The sequence below is a fragment of the Anguilla rostrata genome, chromosome 19 (assembly GCF_018555375.3).
Source record: "Anguilla rostrata isolate EN2019 chromosome 19, ASM1855537v3, whole genome shotgun sequence".
Classification (NCBI taxonomy): Eukaryota; Metazoa; Chordata; class Actinopteri; order Anguilliformes; family Anguillidae; genus Anguilla; species Anguilla rostrata.
Genome location: NC_057951.1, coordinates 3,918,178 through 3,938,177, shown reverse-complemented (window position 1 = coordinate 3,938,177; position 20,000 = coordinate 3,918,178). Strand labels below are relative to the sequence as shown.

The following is a 20,000-nucleotide window of genomic DNA, read 5'->3' as shown; positions in this document are numbered from 1 at the left end:
AAAGAAACGTCTGTTTTCAACAATGTTCAGCGGAAAACTCAAATATCAAATCATATGATTGTGTCTCGGTAGCATTTGTTCTGGAAAGTTCCAGGAGAGCCACAGCAGCATTGTCAAACCTTACCCACATCGAACAGTTAAAGCAATTCAAACACGCGTTTGGTAAATGGTAAATGGACTGCATTTATATAGTGCCTTTATCCAAAGCGCTTTACAATTGATGCCTCTCATTCGCCAGAGCAGTTAGAGGTTAGGGGTTAGGTGTCTTGCTCAAGGACACTTCGACACGCCCAGGGCGGGGTTTGAACCGGCAACCCTCCGATTGCCAGACAATCGGTTTTACCTCCTGAGCTATATCGCGTTTGAGCTGGTTCTGATAAGGTGTAAGGGACATGGCAGTGGGGTGGGGGGTGGGGGGGGGAATGGTCGTTTCCGGCGGGATTTGGGCCTCACCCCGTACACGTGCTTGGCGCCCGCCTTGGCGGCGAACATGGAGAGGATGCCCGTGCCGCTGCCCACGTCCAGGACCACCTTGTCCTTGAAGACGTGCTTGTTGTGGTACATGGAGTTCCTGTAGGTGAGCGTCCGCACCTCGTCCTTCAGCATCTCCTGCGGGAAGCGTTCGGGGTCAGGGGTTAGGGTTAGGAAAATGGCCGTCGTCGGGGATTCGCCCGCCTCGTGGAGAACGAAAGCCGGCCCGGCGGGAGGGACGGAAAGCTTGAGTGCGTGCAAACGCATGAGCCTCCAATCAGCCGCGACCTGCAATTTACAGGCTCGGCGTGCGACGGCTTCCTGTTTTTCATAGACGCAATACATAGCAACACTGTAGGGGCGACAGTGTAGTATAATGGGTAAGGAGTTGGTCTTGTAACCTAAAGGTCACAGGTTCGATTCCCCGGTGGGGCACTGCCATTGTACCCTTAACCTGCATTGCTTCAGTATATATCCAGCTGTATAAATGGATACCATGTAAAACTTGTGTAAGTCACTCTGGATAAGAGCGTCTGCTAAATGCCTGTAATGTAATGTAGCGGAGCCAGGTCACCGTAAGACATCAGGGCCAAACAGAACCGAGGTCAGGGAGGACGGCTGGAAGTGGAGAATGTTGAAGTCTGCACCGGGCCGAATCGATGTGGGGGGGAGATGCTTTTCGGCAGAGTCGCTTTCACTACGGACGCCGCGAGGTGTTCGGTCGGCCCCTGACACTGATCCCGCGGGCGTCTATTAATGGGAACCGCGATGGGACTGCGGGACAGGGAGCGGCGGCGTTTAGGTACGTCAACCCCCCCCCCCCCATCCCCGGCGGACGCTGCCGCTCTTATATTTAGACTGGGCCACATCTGGAACCTGGCCGGGGGTGCCTCACGCACGTCTCCGAAGCCATTTAGACACAGCCCTACCGTGGAGAGGCTAACCTGACCCACATAGCACAGCCGGAGCAGGAAAAGAGGCAAGTATCTGACCCCTCCACCAGCCTCTATGTATTGATGGCCCGGGGTCCATTTTGGGGCGGAGGGCGTGGCACACCCCACCGTCCCACCGTCCCCGGGCGCGGCGCCCTACCTCGTGGATGCCGAAATGCGCGTAGGAGTCGAAGTAGTAGTCCCGCGAGGTCATCTCCTCCGGGGTGAGGAACTTGGCCATCTTGCCCCGGCCGGGGCAGCTGGGCAGGGAGGAGGGGTGCGGCGTGTGGGGCTTCCGGGGCACGTGGTGCACGGACGGGACGGGCCTGGGGAGCGCGGCGGGCTGCACCGACTGCGAGGGGGCCACGCTGACGGGCGGCTGCTGGGGGGGGAGGGGGGGAGGGGGGGGGGGAGAGAGAGAGAGAGTGAGAGAGGGGAGTGTGAGAAACAGGAGAAAGAGGGGTAGAGAGTAGAAAGGAGAGAGAAGAGCAGGGGAGGAGAGAGAGAGTGAGAAACAGAGAGAGAGAGGGGGTAGAAAGTGAGAAAGAGGGGAGAGAGACAGAGAGAGAGGAGAGAGAGAGTGTGAGAAACAGAGAGAAAGAGGGGTAGAGAGTGAGAGGAGAAGAGAGAGAGTGAGAAACAGAGTGACAGAGAGGAGAGAGGGCGCAGAGAGAGAGTGAGAAACAGAGTGAGAGAGAGGGGAGAGAGAGGGCGTAGAGAGAGAGTGAGAAACAGAGAGGGGGGGAAAGTGAGAGAGAGAGGGGGGAGAGAGAACGCGTGAGTGAACAAGACAGCAAGTGAGTGAAAAAGAGAAAGCAAGTGAGTGAGAGAAAAAGAGGAAAGGATGGAGATTGATAGAGAGAGGTAGTGAAAGATGGAGATTGACAAGGAAATGGAGAGATGAGATTGATAGAGAGAGGGGGAGAGAGAGAGATGGAGATTGACAAAGAAACGGAGAGAAGAGATCGATAGAGAGAGGGAGAGAGATAGAAGGAGACAGCGAGAGAGAGAGATTGACAGAGGGTGGGGGGGGGGAAGGGGGAGACAGAAGGTAAATCTGCGAGGCGCGTCGAGATGGATAGCGCTTCAGAAAGGGGTGCGAAGCCGTCCACTTCCTCTCACACGCACTACAGATCCCATCCCCACCCCCATCTCCTCGCCTTCCCCGTCAATGTCACTTCCTGTTCCAACTGTCAGTGGCACTCTCCAACGGCGACTCCACAGCCCGCTCTGCACACGCGAACTGTAGCCCCATGCTGAAGCACCAGAACGTCAGTTTCTCGCTGAATTGAGAGCGCAGCGCTTGTCGAAACGTCCGCTTGTCAAAAGCGGGGAACGTTCCGGAAGGAATTTGGCGCGGCGGAGGCGCTTCTGGAACTCTGTGGTGTTCGGCACCTGTCCCTCTCATACAAGCTGTCCCGAACGGCGCCGAACACCATAGAAAGTCTGGCCCGGTACCGTTGTTTTGACGAGTGTGACCCAAAGACTGATGGGGTTGCATTACCCTGGAGGTAAACCTGCAGCTAATTTCACCTGCTAACATTACACAGGAACACAGATGCATCATTCACATCATGACCTGCACAACTGCGGTATATGACTTGCACACAGGCCCGCACACACGTACTGCTAAGCTCTCTTGCTCTCTCTCACACACACACACACACACACACAGGGTTATATTTATCAGCACTCTCCTATCCCACGGACTTAATATTCAGGAGAGCTATTACATTTTTTGCTTTCAAGCTCTTGATCTGTGTAAAACAAGGAAATGCATTCACACGCACTTAAAAGTTAAATTGGTTCGAGTGGATGAGAGACGGGTTGTAGTGGGTACTTCTGATGTTATTATTCACTGGGGGATTGTTTGTCAGAACTGATTCACACTGTTACAGAATGCGGAAAATCTCTTTCGGATTATAAAAGTGCCAGGTTTCTTGTAACGCGTGTCTTCCAAACAAAGTTGACTCGCCATAGTGACTTGACTGGATCTCAGGTCCAGCTGTGCTCACAGAAATGAAAACAGGAAAAATACCTGCGCAGTAAAGCTCCAATAACAAATACACGCAATCACCCCCGAAAAAATGAAAATGCATGTTTTCAGATGGGGGAATGGCTATGCTTAACTAATTCAGAGCTTGCCAGCAAGGTTAAAGCAAGGTTGCGACAATCAGCCAGTTAACGTTCAGTACAGCTGTAACAGCAAGGCCTTGAACAGGGTGAGATATTTATTTTCGTGGGAAAGTTCGAAGACCGTCGTTACATCTTGATAAAGAACCCAATTTTGAAGTCTGCGCAAGTTCATTTCCGCAAGGAGCAGCGTTCACTGATGATTCTACCTCTCCCCCCCCAAAAAAAAATCTAATCTAAATGGGAAGGTCATTTTGAACGAGTTGATAATTAGATAGCTACAAATATCTAATATATCTGAGCACTGAAATAATTTGGAGAGAGCGCTAATGTGGAAATCAGCCCGTGCGCAAATGTATTACCCTGCTAACATTGTGTTTTTTCAACCGTGCAAGACGCATAATTAGCGGAAGGTTATGTAAATGTTGTGCATTGTGAGAACGTTAGACGCGGGACGTCCTTTCGGTGGAGCGCTGCTAAGTGCGTGACTGAAGCTCGGCGGTCCAGGTGGCCCGGAACGCGTCTGGTTCCACCGGGATTAGCTCGCGAACGCGCCGCACGCATCGGACAGGACCGACGAGGCGGACGAAGCCCCAGTGATTGGAATTGGCTCCATTTCCGTATTTTTCTCCTCAGTCCTCTCCGGGGGGTTACGGAAGGAATTGTAACGAGGTCCGTCGCCGAAACAAAATTAAAAAAGCAATTTCATTGTCAGAGTGGTTCTCGGACTAAATGGAAAAAAGTATAATTGAGTCCCCGAGGGTTTCGTTTTGTTATTACGAGGAGGAAAGGGATAATTTTGCTCGTTAAAAGGTATCAAAACCAGGTCAGCTTCAAAAGCCGTTTGGACGATGAAGAAACTACATTTTCTCCCCTTTCTAGCCCAGAAACGCCTTAAGCTCAAAACGTCCGTCGCCTCTCTGACCGTGAGATGTTGGAAACTCGTAAAGATGAAAGTCTGGAATGAGGCTTCGTTTGGGCAGGAGATGGAGACAAATGCATCATGGGATCTTGATGGGACCGCCGCGCGGTCGTGTCCCGTCGAAACGCCCTCCCGCCAACTACAGAGACGGTCCGCCCCCCTCCCCCAATCAAACCCGCCCACCCGCACCCCTCATACCTCTCTCGTCCGGTTCCGAACGCCGCCGCGGCTCAATTACCATTGAAGTCCTGGGTCTGTAGCCGTCTGTAGCGGCCCACAGAGATGGTACAGCAGATGAATCAGCGGTGATAGGGGCGGGGGGGCAATAGGCGTGTGCTAGCGCGCTAACGGTAGCGCTGCCCTTCAGTCCGGATGCACCAGTGAACCTTGAGCCGCGTGACTAAGGGCTAATTAAAGGAAACCCAGAAACTCTCTCTCCTGGTGTTTATAATTGGTAGGAGTCTTGCTTGCTGAACAAGCTTACTCTACAGGGTTGGAGTCCTGATCGATGTGGTCACTTCTGGCACTACGATCCTTACTTCACTCTAGTGTGTTTCTTTTGCGCCTCTACATCATGAAACCTATGCACTTGTTGTACGTCGCTCTGGATAAGAGCGTCTGCTAAATGCCTATAATGTAATGTAATGTAATAATGTGGAGCCGCTCGGATGCGATAAGCTCAGAAAGCGCAGAGCTTCTCGACGTTCGGACCCTGAAACCGGGGTGCTGGGGGAGGGTGGGAGAAATTGGGGGGGGGGGGGGGGGGGCAGTAGGGGGGGGTCTCCTCTTACGCACCCAAGGTTTTTTTTTATCCCCCCCGGGCGACGCAGTGAAGCAGATCAGTCGCTTTTTCTCACGCGCCTCTATCAGAATCGCTTCTTTTTTTTTCTTTTCTTTTTTTTTCTCTTTTTCTTCTCCCCGCCGGTTCTATTTTAGCCGGGCCCACCGCCGCCCGCTCTCCCGGGCCCCCCCGCCTTCCGAGGCTGCGCTCGGCACGTCGGGCTCTGCCCCCCCCCCCCCCCCCCCGCCCCGCTCACAGGATTCCCCAAATTCACATCGCGCCCTTTTTCATTTGCCACAGGCTCTGATCTCCAGGGACTCACAATGAGAACGAGGGAACACGGGTTCGTCCACCTGAGTAGCATGAGTGACGGCGCCAGACCCTGGATCAGAGCCTGCATCCCGATGCCAGCAAGTGCATTGGCACGATCAGTAGAGCGCTGAATGCAAGCTAACTACGCTAACCGGGCTCCAAAATGCACGCGGTGATGCATGTACCGCGAGGGGGGTGTCCCTTTAATCTGTTCTTGGAGAGACGCGGGAGATGCAGGGTTTCGATTCTCACATTAGAATCGGTGACTAATTCAGACCAATGAGACCAGGCAACCAATCAACTGCTCTGGTGAACCGTTTGAAGAGAAGGTTTTTTTTGGGAACGTTTCTTCAGAATTCTAGGACTCCACTGCTTTCTATTACCAGCGGTGACTGTGACATCAGCATTAGAATGTTCAGTTGAGAACATTCTAATCACATATTTGTGACCTCACGCCTTTAAAAAGGATTGAGCGCTGAGTGGCCATGGAAACCAGCAGGCCGGACGTCCCCCCAGGAGCGGGGTGGCGGACCTCCGATCCACAGCTACACGGTGATGATGAATGCGCACTGGTCATCCCGGGTCACATATAATGGCACCTTCTGGCATGCCTGGAAGAGGCTCAATTATGGTGGGTCCCACAAGGCACCCCCCCACCTCCTTCTCTAATGCTTGGTCTTTGTGACACCCCGGTCGAGGACAGTTTCACAGTCCTCTCAGGCTCTTCCCTGCACCACGGGGCCCGAGCGTAAGCTCCGTCTGCCAGGATAATTGTGCGCACGCAACACCCATACCGATAGCGCATCTTCGCCAGCAGACCATCTCCAGGCACCTTCTTCGGAAAGAACCAATGGAGCGTATCGGGAATAAGGCTCCCCCCAGAAAGCCGGCGCCGGTCTGCCCGTGGTGAATTATGCGCGAAATGTCGGCAAACTCTTTTATTGCTTTATGCGGACGCCTCTCTAATGCAAATCGGCGTTTTTTTTTTTTTTTTGTATTTTTTATTTAAAAATCCTTGCCGCGGTTGAGAGCTGAACTGAGGACGGCCCACTTGAATTTCAGGGGCTCTCCAGGGATTTCACGATGGCAGTCAAGTGCTCATAATTGCACGGTGGATACATAATTTCGCACTCTGTTTTATTGCATAATATTCTGCTGGTCCCAGTTTAACCCTTAACTCTAGGAATATGTGGTTATCAGGAGCTACATCTATACAGGCCAGTATGCTCATTTCCAGATACATAGAGATGTCTATGAAGGTTCTTCATAATAATAATAATAATAATAATAATAATAATAATAATAATAATAATTTTTAAAAGCCATTGAGCTTTTCCTGACAGCATGACAAGTAGTCTGCATGTTTCTGTGCAGTTAATAAATATTTTTACGTTTGGTGTTTTCAGGATTTCCGATTAAAGAGTTTATTCAGATTAAAGAGTTCGGCCTATACGCAACACATCCTCATTTTAATACGCTAAGTACTGTAAAACAATTTATTCGGCCACCCGTATGCTACGTGATATTTATGCAGGCAACCTTGGGTAAGACCACCACTGGCCTATAAATATTACATATGCGGAAATATCCCGGCAAGATCCAGATCTCCTCCCTCGAGATCGGTGTTACTGAGTAGTGGAGGATGAAAAAAGCTCCGAACTGCACGCGCTGATAGTCTATTTTGGTGACACTGCGCTCTGAAGTATAGGCTACTCTAAGCGAAGGCGAGCTCTGCAGCACCAAGGACAGCGCACCTACACAGTCCCGCCGTTAAATGTCAAGTTACCTTCGACCCAGCGGGCTAAGATTTATTTTTGGAATTTCCGCTTAAGCACGTCATTCATCAAACCCAACTTGAAAGACAGAGGCACACAAGCACGCTAATTTTTATCGTGCACATATTTCATTTCGACATCGGCTCTCTGTCTTAGCTTTTCAGTATATCGGTTTCATTCATGACGAACGCATACAACTACATTCACTACAGTAATCATATTCGAATACGATTATTGTAGAAATGGAGGTGATTTTCCCCAGTCACACATCGTTCATGAAAAATGTTCTTTTTTCCCATCACTTGCTCCATATGACAGACGGCGCCAAGTGAATGATCTTGTGATAATCGCAAACCCAAAGCATCGTTCTAAATATAACCCCGAATCGCTGTGCGGTCTGCAGCGCATTTCCGCAAGACGATATTACAGGCAAGCATGCGGGCGGAAGATTCGGGGCCAACCACATTCTTGTAGGGAATTATTTTACCGAAGCTTCTCTTACCTACCTCCGAGCTCTCGGTCTCCGCCATTTTTCTCCTTAGAAGCAAACAGCGGGAGGAGTGTTTTATTCCCATAAGAGCCAACGAGATTTAACTCAGCGAGAGGGGAAAATATGAAAAAGAAATTTAGGTAAATGCCGTTTTTATAGTTCTGTATCAGTCAGATGCTCATTTCTTCTTGTCTCAAATTATTTAATAAAATAACGATAGAAAGGAATTTCCCTTTGCAAAATGAGAAAAACAAGAAATTATAACTTGCTAAAGTCCCCGAATATGTGCGATTTCTAATTGAGAGGATCCGAGAATCCATAGTGCAAAAGTTATCTACATTGTTGCTGAGTGTAGTAGCTTAGATGGCACCGCGCATCACTTGGCAACATCTGTGAAAAGAGTCGAAAGAATCCCATTTTCCTTCTATTGTATGCGGTAATATGCACAAGTACAAACTTCATGACCGCCGGAAAAAAATCCTATGTTACCACATCTGCGTACGGTAGACTTGTTACTTCATATTCTGCAACAGTCATGAAAAGTAGCATTTAAGCGAATAGCCGTGCTTGATGATGTTTTCTGGTATAACACGAAAAAAAGGCAGGCTATTTGTCGTATAATACCACGTTCGTTGCCTTTAGATGTGAAATCTGCCGTTATCTGACATATTTTCCTTGTTGGTAGCAACTACGCCTGGAACAACGATGAGCGAATCTTGCCGGCATTACGGAGACGAGGCTATTAAAATGTGTCCCACGAACTTGGCCGGGTAATTGATGCCTAGTTCAGAAAGGCGCTTTTCCCCGCTACGGTATTCTTGGAATTTCTCTGTTCTGTTCTTATAGTGTTTGATCATACATGTCCGCTTGATGTCGAAAGTTAAACTTCACTCGGCGCCGAAAGGGGAATTTGAGCTGCCGGGAATATTGGCATAGGGAAGTAATCCTGCAGGCGACCTTCACATTGTGAGAAAACGCTGTTTAAATCTCTGCCTCCCACGTTGCGACCGGCGTTCCGCCTTCGCAGCAGATCTTTGCATCGGGGAATGTGGTAGTCGGAGTTTTTTTTTTTTTTTGTAGAGCAACAGGAACCAATCGGATCCTTGGCTTATCTCTTTTCTGCGCGACTCGCGTCGGCTGTTCGCTCTGCTGAAAGACTGCAGACGTCCGGTGGAATGCGGTTCAGGAACCCCCCGAAAGTGACTCTCTTCGTCTGAACGAAATAGTCTGTCCTACATCTGTTTAATCTAAATGTTCGTCACGGTAGCCTGTGTAGCCGCCAACATTAGTTTAAGGTCAAGTGATAAAAGACATCAAATGAACAGCCTACAAGTATAGGCTTCTGTATTGTGTCATGCTTTATTTGTGACAATACATAAAAATGACCATAATGACGTGTTTTTGTGAGTTAAGAAAAACACAGCCACTTGACTTCTGCGTAATGTTAACATTGGTTAGTTACCTGTTTTGTTTGATTTTCATATCCACGGTTACGTGTGAGATTTTCATTAACCGAGTGGCCGTTTTGACCCCTATCTCTAAAACATTTCAAAGGGCTGATTTTCCTCAGACGATAATTTGCGACAAAGTGACATGTGCCCTATCTAATTGTTTATTTTGTTTTTGTTCGTTTCAATATATTGGGGTAGGCCTGTTCATCCATGTCACATTTATGCTCAAAACATTAGTGGTTTGTTATTAGTCATCTGTTGCCAGTCAGTTCAGCCAGTTTCCATTTCGAATAACTGGATATTGTGTTCACTTATTTGTATTGTATGACAGTTGTATTTGTTTGTATTCTTGCGTTATTGTTGTAACAATGTTCATGCTGCTTTCTTGGCCAGACCACTCTTGAAAAAGAGATCTCAAGGAGACTTTTACCTGGTTAAATAAAGGATATATATAAATGCTTATTTGATGTGTAATTAGTTTCAGTTTCTGTCAACTGTAATTATTCCAGTGGCAGAAATGGTTATATCGAGGATTCACCGCCTCGGTCACTCTAGTTATGCAAATTATCCACACGTATAGAAAGCTGAAGTGTCTTGGGTCGAAAGTCTCCATTGTATTGAAATGAATGCACCCCGCAGCTACCGTGGGAGCTCGTTCGAGGCGGCATACTGTATGATGCAGGTTCCGCATATATTTCCAGGGGACACCTACCCCCGCGGCAGCCTACACTCATCGTTGCATAACTTGCCACTCAGGGCAGCGAGCGCGCGCAGTGAGTGAATCGACAGCGATGCGCAGCCGCTGAGATCAAACCCACGTAAATGTGGAAACCGCCCCGCATCGCCCCCGGCGCTCAGCCCTTTTTCCGGGAGGAGCTGAGGCGCAGTCAGATGCGCTATTGTAATCAGATCATCGGTTTTTATTTATCTGTTTTATTTATTTTACCCCTCGAACTTCTCTCTGTGCAATTGTCGAATTTCAAAGGGTTGCGATTTCACGGCTCATTCCGAATATTCAGGAAGAGTTTGAATGTAGGCCTATAATGTCGGTAGCACGAGCAGCACCAGAATGGAACCCTCTTGAATCAGGTTATTTAAAAAATAAAAAATAAAACTAATAATAGGGTGAAGTCCACTAGCTGCAACATACCTATCAGCAAAAACGGACCTACTTGGCTACATTTGTTCTCTTACAAATTGGTTAAAGTCTGTCTAGAATAAGGAGGGGCGATAGAATGGGGGGAATGCCGCGCTGCTCTATCGATAGATCACGTGAATTATCTGGAAGTCCCCAGCGCCGCCGCGGGAAACCTCTGTCTGAGTCCGCCAGGGGGAAAGTCCGGGAGAGATGATGTCCTGTCAGCGCCGCCACGGGCTGCTGCGTTCCTATTCTAACGAGCGGCAGCGCGAGATTCGCCATGGAAACGACGATAAGACCAGAAGGTGTGCAATCACTCCACGGGCTTTTGCCGGGAATCTCACCCGTCTTCCTTCTACTGTGTCGGTGTCGTTACTGCCTAAAAAGACCAGCAATGATAGCCAATAAGAATATCACTGCTGGTTTTTTATTTATTTATTTTTTTTGCAATCTGGCTCCTACTGCTATAGGGAGACTAAAAAGCGGTGTGAATAACACTCTTCCCTCCGACTGGCCCATTTACCTCCTCTCACTCTCTCAGCTCCACACTCGGAAGGGTAAATGTCTGCTGATGGAAAGCATCTGGGGCTTCTCTAAGGCCCAAGATGATATTATGGCTGCAACAAAGCCACAAAAAGTCTCTCTCCTTGGGTTCCAGTTGTCAAGTACAGGCCTCTCTATCTTAAGGTTCGCGCTTGTATCAATCCCCCTGTCTTTTTCTCTCCGAGGGTCGCTTGCGCAGTAAGCCGGTCCAGTGCTTTGTGATTAGTCCTCAGCTGCCAGCCAAGTTGAGCAAAATTCCCATTTCAAACGCTTAATTTAATGTGTAATTAGCGTCGGTTTCCGTCGACCGTCGCTATCTCGGCGGTAGAAACGACTCCGTCCGCGATTCATCTCGTCGGTCAGTCTCGTTCCGCTAGTATCAATCCCCCCGTCGCTTTCTCTCCGGGGATTGCTTGTGCGGCGTGCCAGGCCTAGTGCTCTGGCTTCAGCAGCTGAACGCGTGCACTTTAGTTGCTAAGAGGTGACGGGAGCTGGCGTTTTATAACGGCGCTCTGGTCTAATTGGCGTTCGGGCTAGCAGGACGTGCGATCGCCACTCCGAGCGCTCTTCCTCCTCCTCCTCGCGGTGGGTTTGTCCGCGGCGGAGGGCGGCCGAGCGCTCGCCAATTTCGTAGCCGCACGGCGCGGCGGGATTGGCGGCCGGGTTCTGGGTCCGCAGCCCCCCCCCCGCCCTCGCCGCGGCGAGAGAGAGCGAGAGAGTGAGAGAGAGAGAGGAGGGTTTGGAGAGCGCTCCGTGGGCGGGCGCCAGATTGCGGCGCGCTCCGCGTGGGCGCGGATCGACTGAACGGACGAGCCGCTCCTCGGTGGCTGACGTCGCCTGATGCCGTTTTCGTCTGTCCGTCCCGCTTCTGCACACGCTCAACCGCGACCTTCGCCACCCGCAACGCGTTTCGCGCTTGCATCACCGCGCCTGAGTCGGCGTCGCACACGCCGCCCCGCGCGCTAACGTGGAAAAAACGCCGATCGGAGGAGGAGAGGCCCTTGCGAGGTCACTATGCGTGCGGTCCTGTCCAACGCCCCTGCCGGGCCTCCCGCGAACACCGCCAGCGAGCTTCCAGCGCTCTGCCCTCTCCTCTCTCTCAGAGGCGCCGCGCACTTCAGTGTGCGGGGGAGAGAGAGAGAGAGAGACCTGCGTTTCATTACTGCGCCGACGGAGCCAGATGTTGAAACTAATACGAAATCAGGGCCGCTCGGCCCTCTTGCACGAAAGGGGTGTGGGGTGGGGGTGTAGGGGGTGGGGGGGTCGACGCGAGACCCGCGCGTCTAAATCGAAAGCCGGGAGGTCCGGGCCCCGCCGGCGACGGACGGCGAATTTATCGTCCCCCCGCCGCGCTCGTGTGTCGGGGCATGATGGGAGACGGAGTTTTTTTTTTTAAAGGGGCTGTAAATTCTCCGGGCGCGGAGGCTCTCTCTCTCTCCGCTGCCCTTTCGCGGCGTCGCGCGGAGAGATCGCAGTGTTCTCCGCCCCGGGAGGGGTGTCGGGGCGTCCTGTCAATCTTTTTTTCTTTTTTCGCGAGAAGCCTTTCCTCCAAAATTTAATGAGCCTCCACAGCCCTAGGGATGGGGGGGGGGGGGGCTTCTTCGTGAACCTTTGAAAATGGGTGGAGTTATCGTGTACATTGAACGCTTCGCTGGCTCTTCCTTTGAGGGCTCTGTCGTTTTATTGGCTTTCACTAGACAGCACACGACAGCTTCACTTCCTGTTGGGTTCCTGAAGTCTCACTTGACCGTGAGACCCCAATAACAGCGTTTCCTGTATTTAAGCGCGTTTAAGACGATTAATATGCTCGTTTTACGTCAGCGGTTCACAGTCCCGTTCCTGGAGGTCTACCATAGCAAAGCCACACCTCATTCAACAGCTAGAGCAGGGCTGCCCGGCCCTGTTCCTGGAGATCTACCGTCCTGTAGGTTTTCACTCCGACCCTAACAAAGCCGCACCTCACTCAACAGCTAGAGATCTCACTGAGCTGCTAATTGGTCGAATCAGTGGTGCCAAATTAGGGCCGAGAGGAAAACCTACAAGATGGCCGGTCTCCATAAACAGGGTCGGGAGCCATTGTTCTTCCCGATGCGCGTAACGGCTTGGACCGAATCCAAACCGCATCTGTCAGGACTGGCCTGGAGTCTCACGGGTCAATTATATAGCACCAGGCACAGTCAGGTCTGCCGTAACTTAATTACACACGGTGAGAAACACGGGCTCTCCGAGGTCATGGAAGCACAACATATGACAGCTCTCTCATTTATTTACCCACCTGAGTCCATATTCACAAAGAAATCAGGGTATAAGTGCTCATCTAGAATCGGTTTCCCTTGTATCTCATTACGGATAAGGTTAGGCTAGGGGCCAGGGAAGAGCTGATCTGAGATCAGCACACCTGCTCTGAGACGCTTTGTGAATAAGGGACGCCCTTGTCTCCTCGGTCCTTGCCGGACCTGGAAGTCGGCCATCTTCAAGGAAATTCCGACCCGTTAAAATGCTCCTAGAAGGAACGGAAGCAAGGCAGTAAAAAAAATAAAAATAAATAAATAAATAAATAAATACATTTTAAAAAGCGATTGGAATGCACCCATTACATTACATTTGGCAGATGCTTTTATCCAAAGGCAAGTACGATAAGAGCGAACCCTCGTCATTTGCATTAATATTTTACTATTTTTATCTGCCTATGTCTGTATAAGCCTTTCAATATCCTTGGCAGAAGCATGTACAGAAATATCAGTATTGGACAGCTTATGGGGAACACAAAATAAAGGATAATAAATCTGTGACAGTACAATTTAAATGAGACAGACATGTCCAGGAGAGCTTTAGAAATGGAACAATCCCAGTAATGGATTTCTATCTTTCTTGTTTTCGCCAGTTTTAGCTCTTCTGTATAAATACGTCAATCTTGTGGTTTTTAAAAGAAAAATGGATCCGTGTGTCTTTCTGATCAAAACTAGATGACTCATATGACGGAACCTTCAAAGAAATTATCCGAAGGGAAGCTTATTTTCCTCCTTTTTGTGGTTTCAGCCTTAAAGTGAAGTGATATTCGTTTCGCACAGCGGTAGATGCATAAAATTCTCTTCTAATTAACAGAACTGCAGAGTGTGAATTTAACAGGCCGTGGCTTATTACCATGTAAGAAAGGGACACCTTCATTATACTGTGAATCTATAGAAGACATAAAGCACAGTGCTAAAGAAAAAAGGGGGGAGGAAAGGCACAAAAAGTCGAGCACTGACATTTCGCAGAGCGGTTTTCGGAGTACGGTGCCAACTACCGCACAGATTTGTTTCCCCGGTCTGAAAGCTCACAGTGGCCGCCGGTAATAAGCACCAGTTCCCGAGTTACCGAGACGCGGGGAGAGGCAGGCAGAACCGACGTCCTCTTAGCAGGGCTAAAAGATCTTGCCTTTTGTCTGAACTGAAAGCTGGAGAGCTTGTAGAACTACAGAACAACCGAAAGTTATTCACGCCAATATTTACCGCGGGACCCCGGGCTTCACCTCTCTAAATCTTGAGGCGAGAGCGAAATCTCCGACGCGCGAGTCTTCATTTTCTTCGACCTTCGATTTATTCCGCGGACACCTGGTCGCAGCGCGAGATCTGACATTTTTAATTTGGCATTTTCTGCGCTGCTTTGAGTGATGGGCTGCCCCGCGCCGAACGTTTCCGTCTGCAATCACCCCGATACCTGCACCACGCGTCCCCGCGCGTAATTATAGAGCCGCGCATATTTTCCGCGTGTTCATTTCTGAATTCAGACTGATTTCATTATTGATGCACGTTCAGTGCCGAAAACACTTCAATCAAGTCAGCTGGGTTTTGGCCTTCAAATATTAGATTAACCTTTGCAAATGGGGGTGGTGGTGGTCTAGCTATGGATGTTGTGCAGGTAATTGGCACGTGCGGTATTATACAGAGCAATTTGTCCGCGTGCTACTATTCCATCTGGTAGAAAGAGCTCCAAGATTTCAGCCAGTTTCCCCAAGAAGTCAGCAAAAATGAATACATTTTTAAAACCCATTAAATCAAAACTTCAAACTGCCAGCATTTCATTCTGTTCCATGTATCCTGTCACTCAACTTTCTCCCAATTGACCCTCTTCCATTTCGCCCCATCAAAATTGCCGGATTCCAACTGGAGACTTCGAAGCAATTGATTGGAAGGAGGTGTGGAATTGCTATGTAGACCACAAGAAGAGTTTATTTTAATAAAAAATCTATTTTACTGCTCAAGGAAATAAGTAGCTTACCTTAACACAATGCACCAATGCTACTTGTTGTCTTGAGGCAAGTATCTGCATTTTTAAATGTTTATTGCTTTTTAACCTCATACTTACTTACAGGCATGCAGCGCCTTATCAGAGCGAGTACAACAAGTGTACTGTTGTTTGATCCAGTGTTTGGAGAATCTTCGCCTTTTTTACTTCTGGGCTGAATGGGTTGTTAGTTAAATGTGACAGGGCGTGTCCAATTTACCTATCGTACAGTAAGTAGATATATCATACCCCCCGGATCTTCTCACAGAAACTCACATTTAAAAGCTGTTAAAAACCAACCGGGCTTTTGCTCGTTAGTGTGTTCCGTAGTAGGTGGGTTGATGTGGTCCAAAGACATTGAAGTCTGACGGCTTGCTCGGTGACATACCGTGTCAGTGATGGCTAGCTATCTTGTCGGCTAAGTACTAGCTCTCAGTTCATTTGACGTGCTGATTTCCCAGCTGTGTTCAAACACTGAATGTCCACCGTTACAGCGCGTTTTATCGCCGGTCTCCCTGCCTCACCTGCGCCGCTAGCCACTTAATTATCTCTGCCAACAACCTTTCCATGAAAGAGAGAGAGAGAGAGAGAGAGACTAGCTTACTGACATTCTGCTAACTCTTTTGCGAGAGTGCAGTGGGAAGTCACACAATTGGGACTTCCGCAGCGGTTTTATCCTGAATATGTACAAAGACAAAAAGGTGTTGCAATTGACCCTGAACCCTCGGGAAGGGGGGGGGGGGGAGGGATGAGAGTTCACTCTCTCCCATCCCCTACTGCAATAACGAAGAACAGAGAGAAGCGCAGGACTTGAGGAACTGAGGTGCGACCTAGCTCAGGAGGTAAGACCGATTGTCTGGCAGTCGGAGGGTTGCCAGTTCAAACCCCGCCCTGGGCATGTCGAAGTGTCCTTGAGCAAGACACCTAACCCCTAACTTCTAACTGCTCTGGTGAATGAGAGGCATCAATTGTAAAGCGCTTTGGATAAAAGCGCTATATAAATGCAGTCCATTTACCATGACAGAAAACTTATGTAGATATTTTCAGTAGCAGCCTGCTGAACGTCCCATGGAGTGTGTGTTGCCCCGGGTGACAGAATCAAGCGGAAAAAAATAACGCTTAAAATTAAATCAAGCGGCTTCAGACCCACAGGGCGTCGCCGGAATCGATCTGGGAGAAATCGATAGAAAGACGCGCTGCCGTTCGAGATGCAGGCGCTTGTAAATCATTTAAACCAACCGCACCGCGGAAGGACACCTGCCTGAGACTTGTTCCAGTCTCTTATTTTGTTATCGTTGCTGTTGTAAGGTCCAGCGCGCTATTGGTGCGTAGATAAACAGAAGGTTCTGGAACGCGGGCACCTGGATTTTTGACTCAAAGTTAGATTTTACTGTTTACAACCATATGAGCGAAAAGTGGCAAAAAAAGATTAAAAAAATAAATAAAAATAGGCTTTCCCCATAGTAGTCTGTTTAACTGCCTGGGCTGATGTTTAAAGATTGCATAATGCATCCGCATTGGAATGAGGTTAATGGTGGAGTTGTAGCACAGTGGGTAAGGAACTAGGTTTGTAACCGAAAGGTCGCAGGTTCGATTCCCGGGTAAGGACACTGCCGTTGTACCCTTGAGCAAGGTACCTAACCTGCATTGCTTCAGCATATATCCAGCTGTATAAATGGATACAATGTAGTCTATGTAAAACTTGTGTAGGCTGGTAAGAGATCTGCTAATGCCTCGATGTAATATAATGTTAATGTGCAGCCCACAGCATCGCACGCCACGCTAATTCTGAGGGGGGAAAACGCGTGAAATGGCGGACAGATGACCGCGGGTGGACTTAAGCAGCCGCGCGGCTCATTTCCTGCGGCGGCGGACGCTCGCGCACCGTTAGTCATTCCGATATTCATATTTAGCCGTTGGCGCGGTACGAAGCATCACGTTACATTACAGGCATTTAGCAGACGCTCTTATCCAGAGCGACTTACACAATTTTTCCGCATAGCGTAGCGTCCATTTACGCTGCTGGATATATATTCTGAAGCGATGCAGGTTAAGTACCTTGCTCGATGGTACAACGGCAGTGCCCTACAAGGGAATCGAACCTGCGACCTTCAGTTTACAAGACCAGCTCCTTACCCATTATACTACACTGCCGAAAATCTCTCATTATACCACACAGAAAAGTCTCCAGTGTAAAATCAGTTCCGACTAATAGATTTTGGTCCCTACCGGACTCCTAATCGAACTCTGTTGGTTCAACAGTAAGCGTTTAGCTGTGCAAAACAAAAAACAGAGTACACAGAGAATAAAAAAGCGGACTGTCTAGAGAGCGTAGAGTTGGAAAGACCGGACGGGTGTTGTTGTTAGAACTCCAGCATCAATGTTCAGCCGTAATTGCTTCCAGTGGAAAAAAAAAAAACATAGCGGCATCGTCGTTCGACGTTTCGGACGCCTGACTTAATTGAACGGGAGTGGGGATGGGGGGGGGGTAGGGGGGTTGTCACCGGTCCGAGGCTTATGGCGAACCGAAAGGTCGCAGGTTCGATTAGCCAGGAGGTGACCGGTTGTCCTTGAGCAAGGTCTTCAACCTGCATGGCTTCAGAATATCCAGCTTATAAATGGAACAATGTAAATGCTAGTAAAGTTGTGTAAGCACTTGGATAAGAGCGCTGCTAAATGCTGTATGTACATTAATGGTGGAAACGACAAAATCGAAAAGCTCGGCAGGGTTCCCTGGGAGATAACGTCTCGTCCCTCTGCGCTCGGTGGCCGCTAATGGCCGACAATCGCCCGGGGTAACGGCAGAAACAGGCTCCCATTGGACGCCGCTGATTTGATTGACCCCGCCCTTTTTTCCAGCCGGAAGCTGTCTCTGTTTATCTTCGACGGATTAGCTCATTAGCTCCGTTGGAGTCATTTCGCGGTTGGTGGTGTTGTTGTTAAGGACGGCATATCTAGAGGCTATCGGTTGCTATTTAGGGGCTTGCTCTCTTTGCTGAAGTACCCCCCCCCCCCCCCCCCCCCCCCCCCCCCACCTCGGTCTGGGACAGATGACCGCGACTGCTAACCCGAGGAGGTCCGGGAGGGGGCTTCCCCCCCCCCCCCCAGGGAAGGGGCGAGGGTTTGGTCACGCCCTGACCTCAGAGCTCTGCAGCTCGGCTAGTCCTCTGCAGAGGGAGGAGTGGCGGCAGCGGGCGCCACGGTTACTGTGGATGGTCACACCAGTCTGGTCAGCTCTGTCATGGATTGGCCGAGAACACTGCTCTAACGGAAACAAAATGACACTAATAACAATTATCGTAAAAGTTAATTTATATATAAATACTTATAATGCACCTGCCTGGTTTCTTGGCTTCAGTGCTGTGCCATTTTTTATGACTGTGGCAGTATTCCTACATTCATTCTGTTTGTTGGTTGCCCTGGAAACATTTGCTCATAGCTGTCCAAAGTCCTATAATTCCTCTGGCGTGACGGCTTCTCCTTTCCCTGAGTGTTCGCGCCGTCATTTCTTTAGCCTAAACTGCAAGGGCTTTATGTGGCGCTAAGCTTCTGAGTATCTCACTGGCCAGATGCAGGAAAGCAGCAGGGGGTGGCAGGTGTGGTTATGACCGGGCATACCGGCTTGGCAAATAAAGGAGGAACAGGTTTTCCCAGAAAAGGATATCGAGAGCGAAGAGTGTAAAGAACAGTGTATCGGACCGGATTTTCCTGACGGACTCTGGCGTCGATTGAGGCGATGATGACAGCTGTCCATCAGGGCTTCTTATAATTCGGCCAGGAAATGAGTCTCTCTTTTAATTATGAGGGTTTTACCCAGCGTGCCGCGCTCTCTCTCCCCTCAAAAAAGACAGTCCTTCATTTCGCCCTTTCTTTTGAAACGCTGCAGTCGAGATGTTAAAAAAAGAAACACAACGTCACTTGACTTTCGCAGCCTTGTGAAGCGCACCGCGATGCTAGCCGCTAATTAATGCGCCGACGCGTTAGCGGCTAACGCTAGCCGCTAATTAATGCGGTGACGCAGCCGCGCAGACTTTCCGAAGCGGCCAGCCTTTTAGCGATTCGCACCCCGCCCACTGTCCTGCCCCCTTCCTGTCCCCGCTCTTCCGGAGGGGGGGAACTTATCCGGGGGGGACCCTCCCGTTCTCCTGGCTCCTCCAGGGATGTTTTTACAGGAGTTTTTTTGAGGGCTGGTTCTGTTTCGCCGGTCGGGGTTTGACGCTGAAGTTTCCTCTACCTGCACCAGCAGCAGCCGAAAACCTCTTTCCGTTTCATCTAATTGGCTCCGCCGAGCACGTTCTGGCTGCTCCTGTGGCTGTAACACCATGTATACAGACATTTAAAAAACTATTTTTATTTATAAATTTATTTCTGTAAACAGGGACAATGTCTCGCGCGTACAAAAAGGACCAGGGAGAGACCTCCTCTTTGCCTTCAACTTCCTTTTCTGTCCAAATCGGTCTGAGTGAAAGTTCCTTTAAACGTAACTGACGCCACCATTAATTAATTTTCTTCCCGCGTACAAAAGACTTGCTCGTATCATCTAGACTAGAGCATTGTTTCGGTCATCTTTTGAAGTCGATCGTTCCTTCAACGCCGCAGGAGTCTCGGCGTGGGATGCGTTTGAAAGGAGGATAGCGGAAAACGGGAGCGGAAAACGTTCCAGAGCGGTTTATTTTTAAGCGGTGGAGGAAGCGCGAAGGCGACGAGCGTGTCCGGATCGCGCGTCGGCGCGTCGCGTCGGCGCCCCGGAAAGGACGCCGCTTCCTGTTTGGCGGAAGGAGAC

General features: G+C 49.6%; 1 protein-coding gene and 1 long non-coding RNA gene across 3 annotated transcripts in view; one reads left to right on the top strand and one right to left on the bottom strand.

Annotated features, from left to right (window-relative positions):
• Positions 1–8,987, bottom strand: part of LOC135245524 (protein arginine N-methyltransferase 8-B) — a 28,940-nt gene extending 19,953 nt beyond the window's left edge. The window contains exons 1-3 of one of the 2 annotated variants that reach the window (XM_064318619.1): positions 7,833–8,987; positions 1,564–1,785; positions 454–609 (exon numbers count right to left, since the gene is read on the bottom strand). In XM_064318619.1, the coding sequence (XP_064174689.1) occupies positions 454–609; positions 1,564–1,785; positions 7,833–7,901 (447 nt within the window). In that variant the 5' untranslated portion in view covers positions 7,902–8,987. The remainder of the gene's footprint in view (positions 1–453; positions 610–1,563; positions 1,786–7,832) is intronic. The other variant, XM_064318620.1, reaches the window with a different exon arrangement.
• LOC135245544 (uncharacterized) overlaps positions 1–20,000 on the top strand; it is a 58,711-nt gene that overhangs the window by 22,005 nt on the left and 16,706 nt on the right. The gene's annotated exons all lie outside the window — the stretch shown is intronic.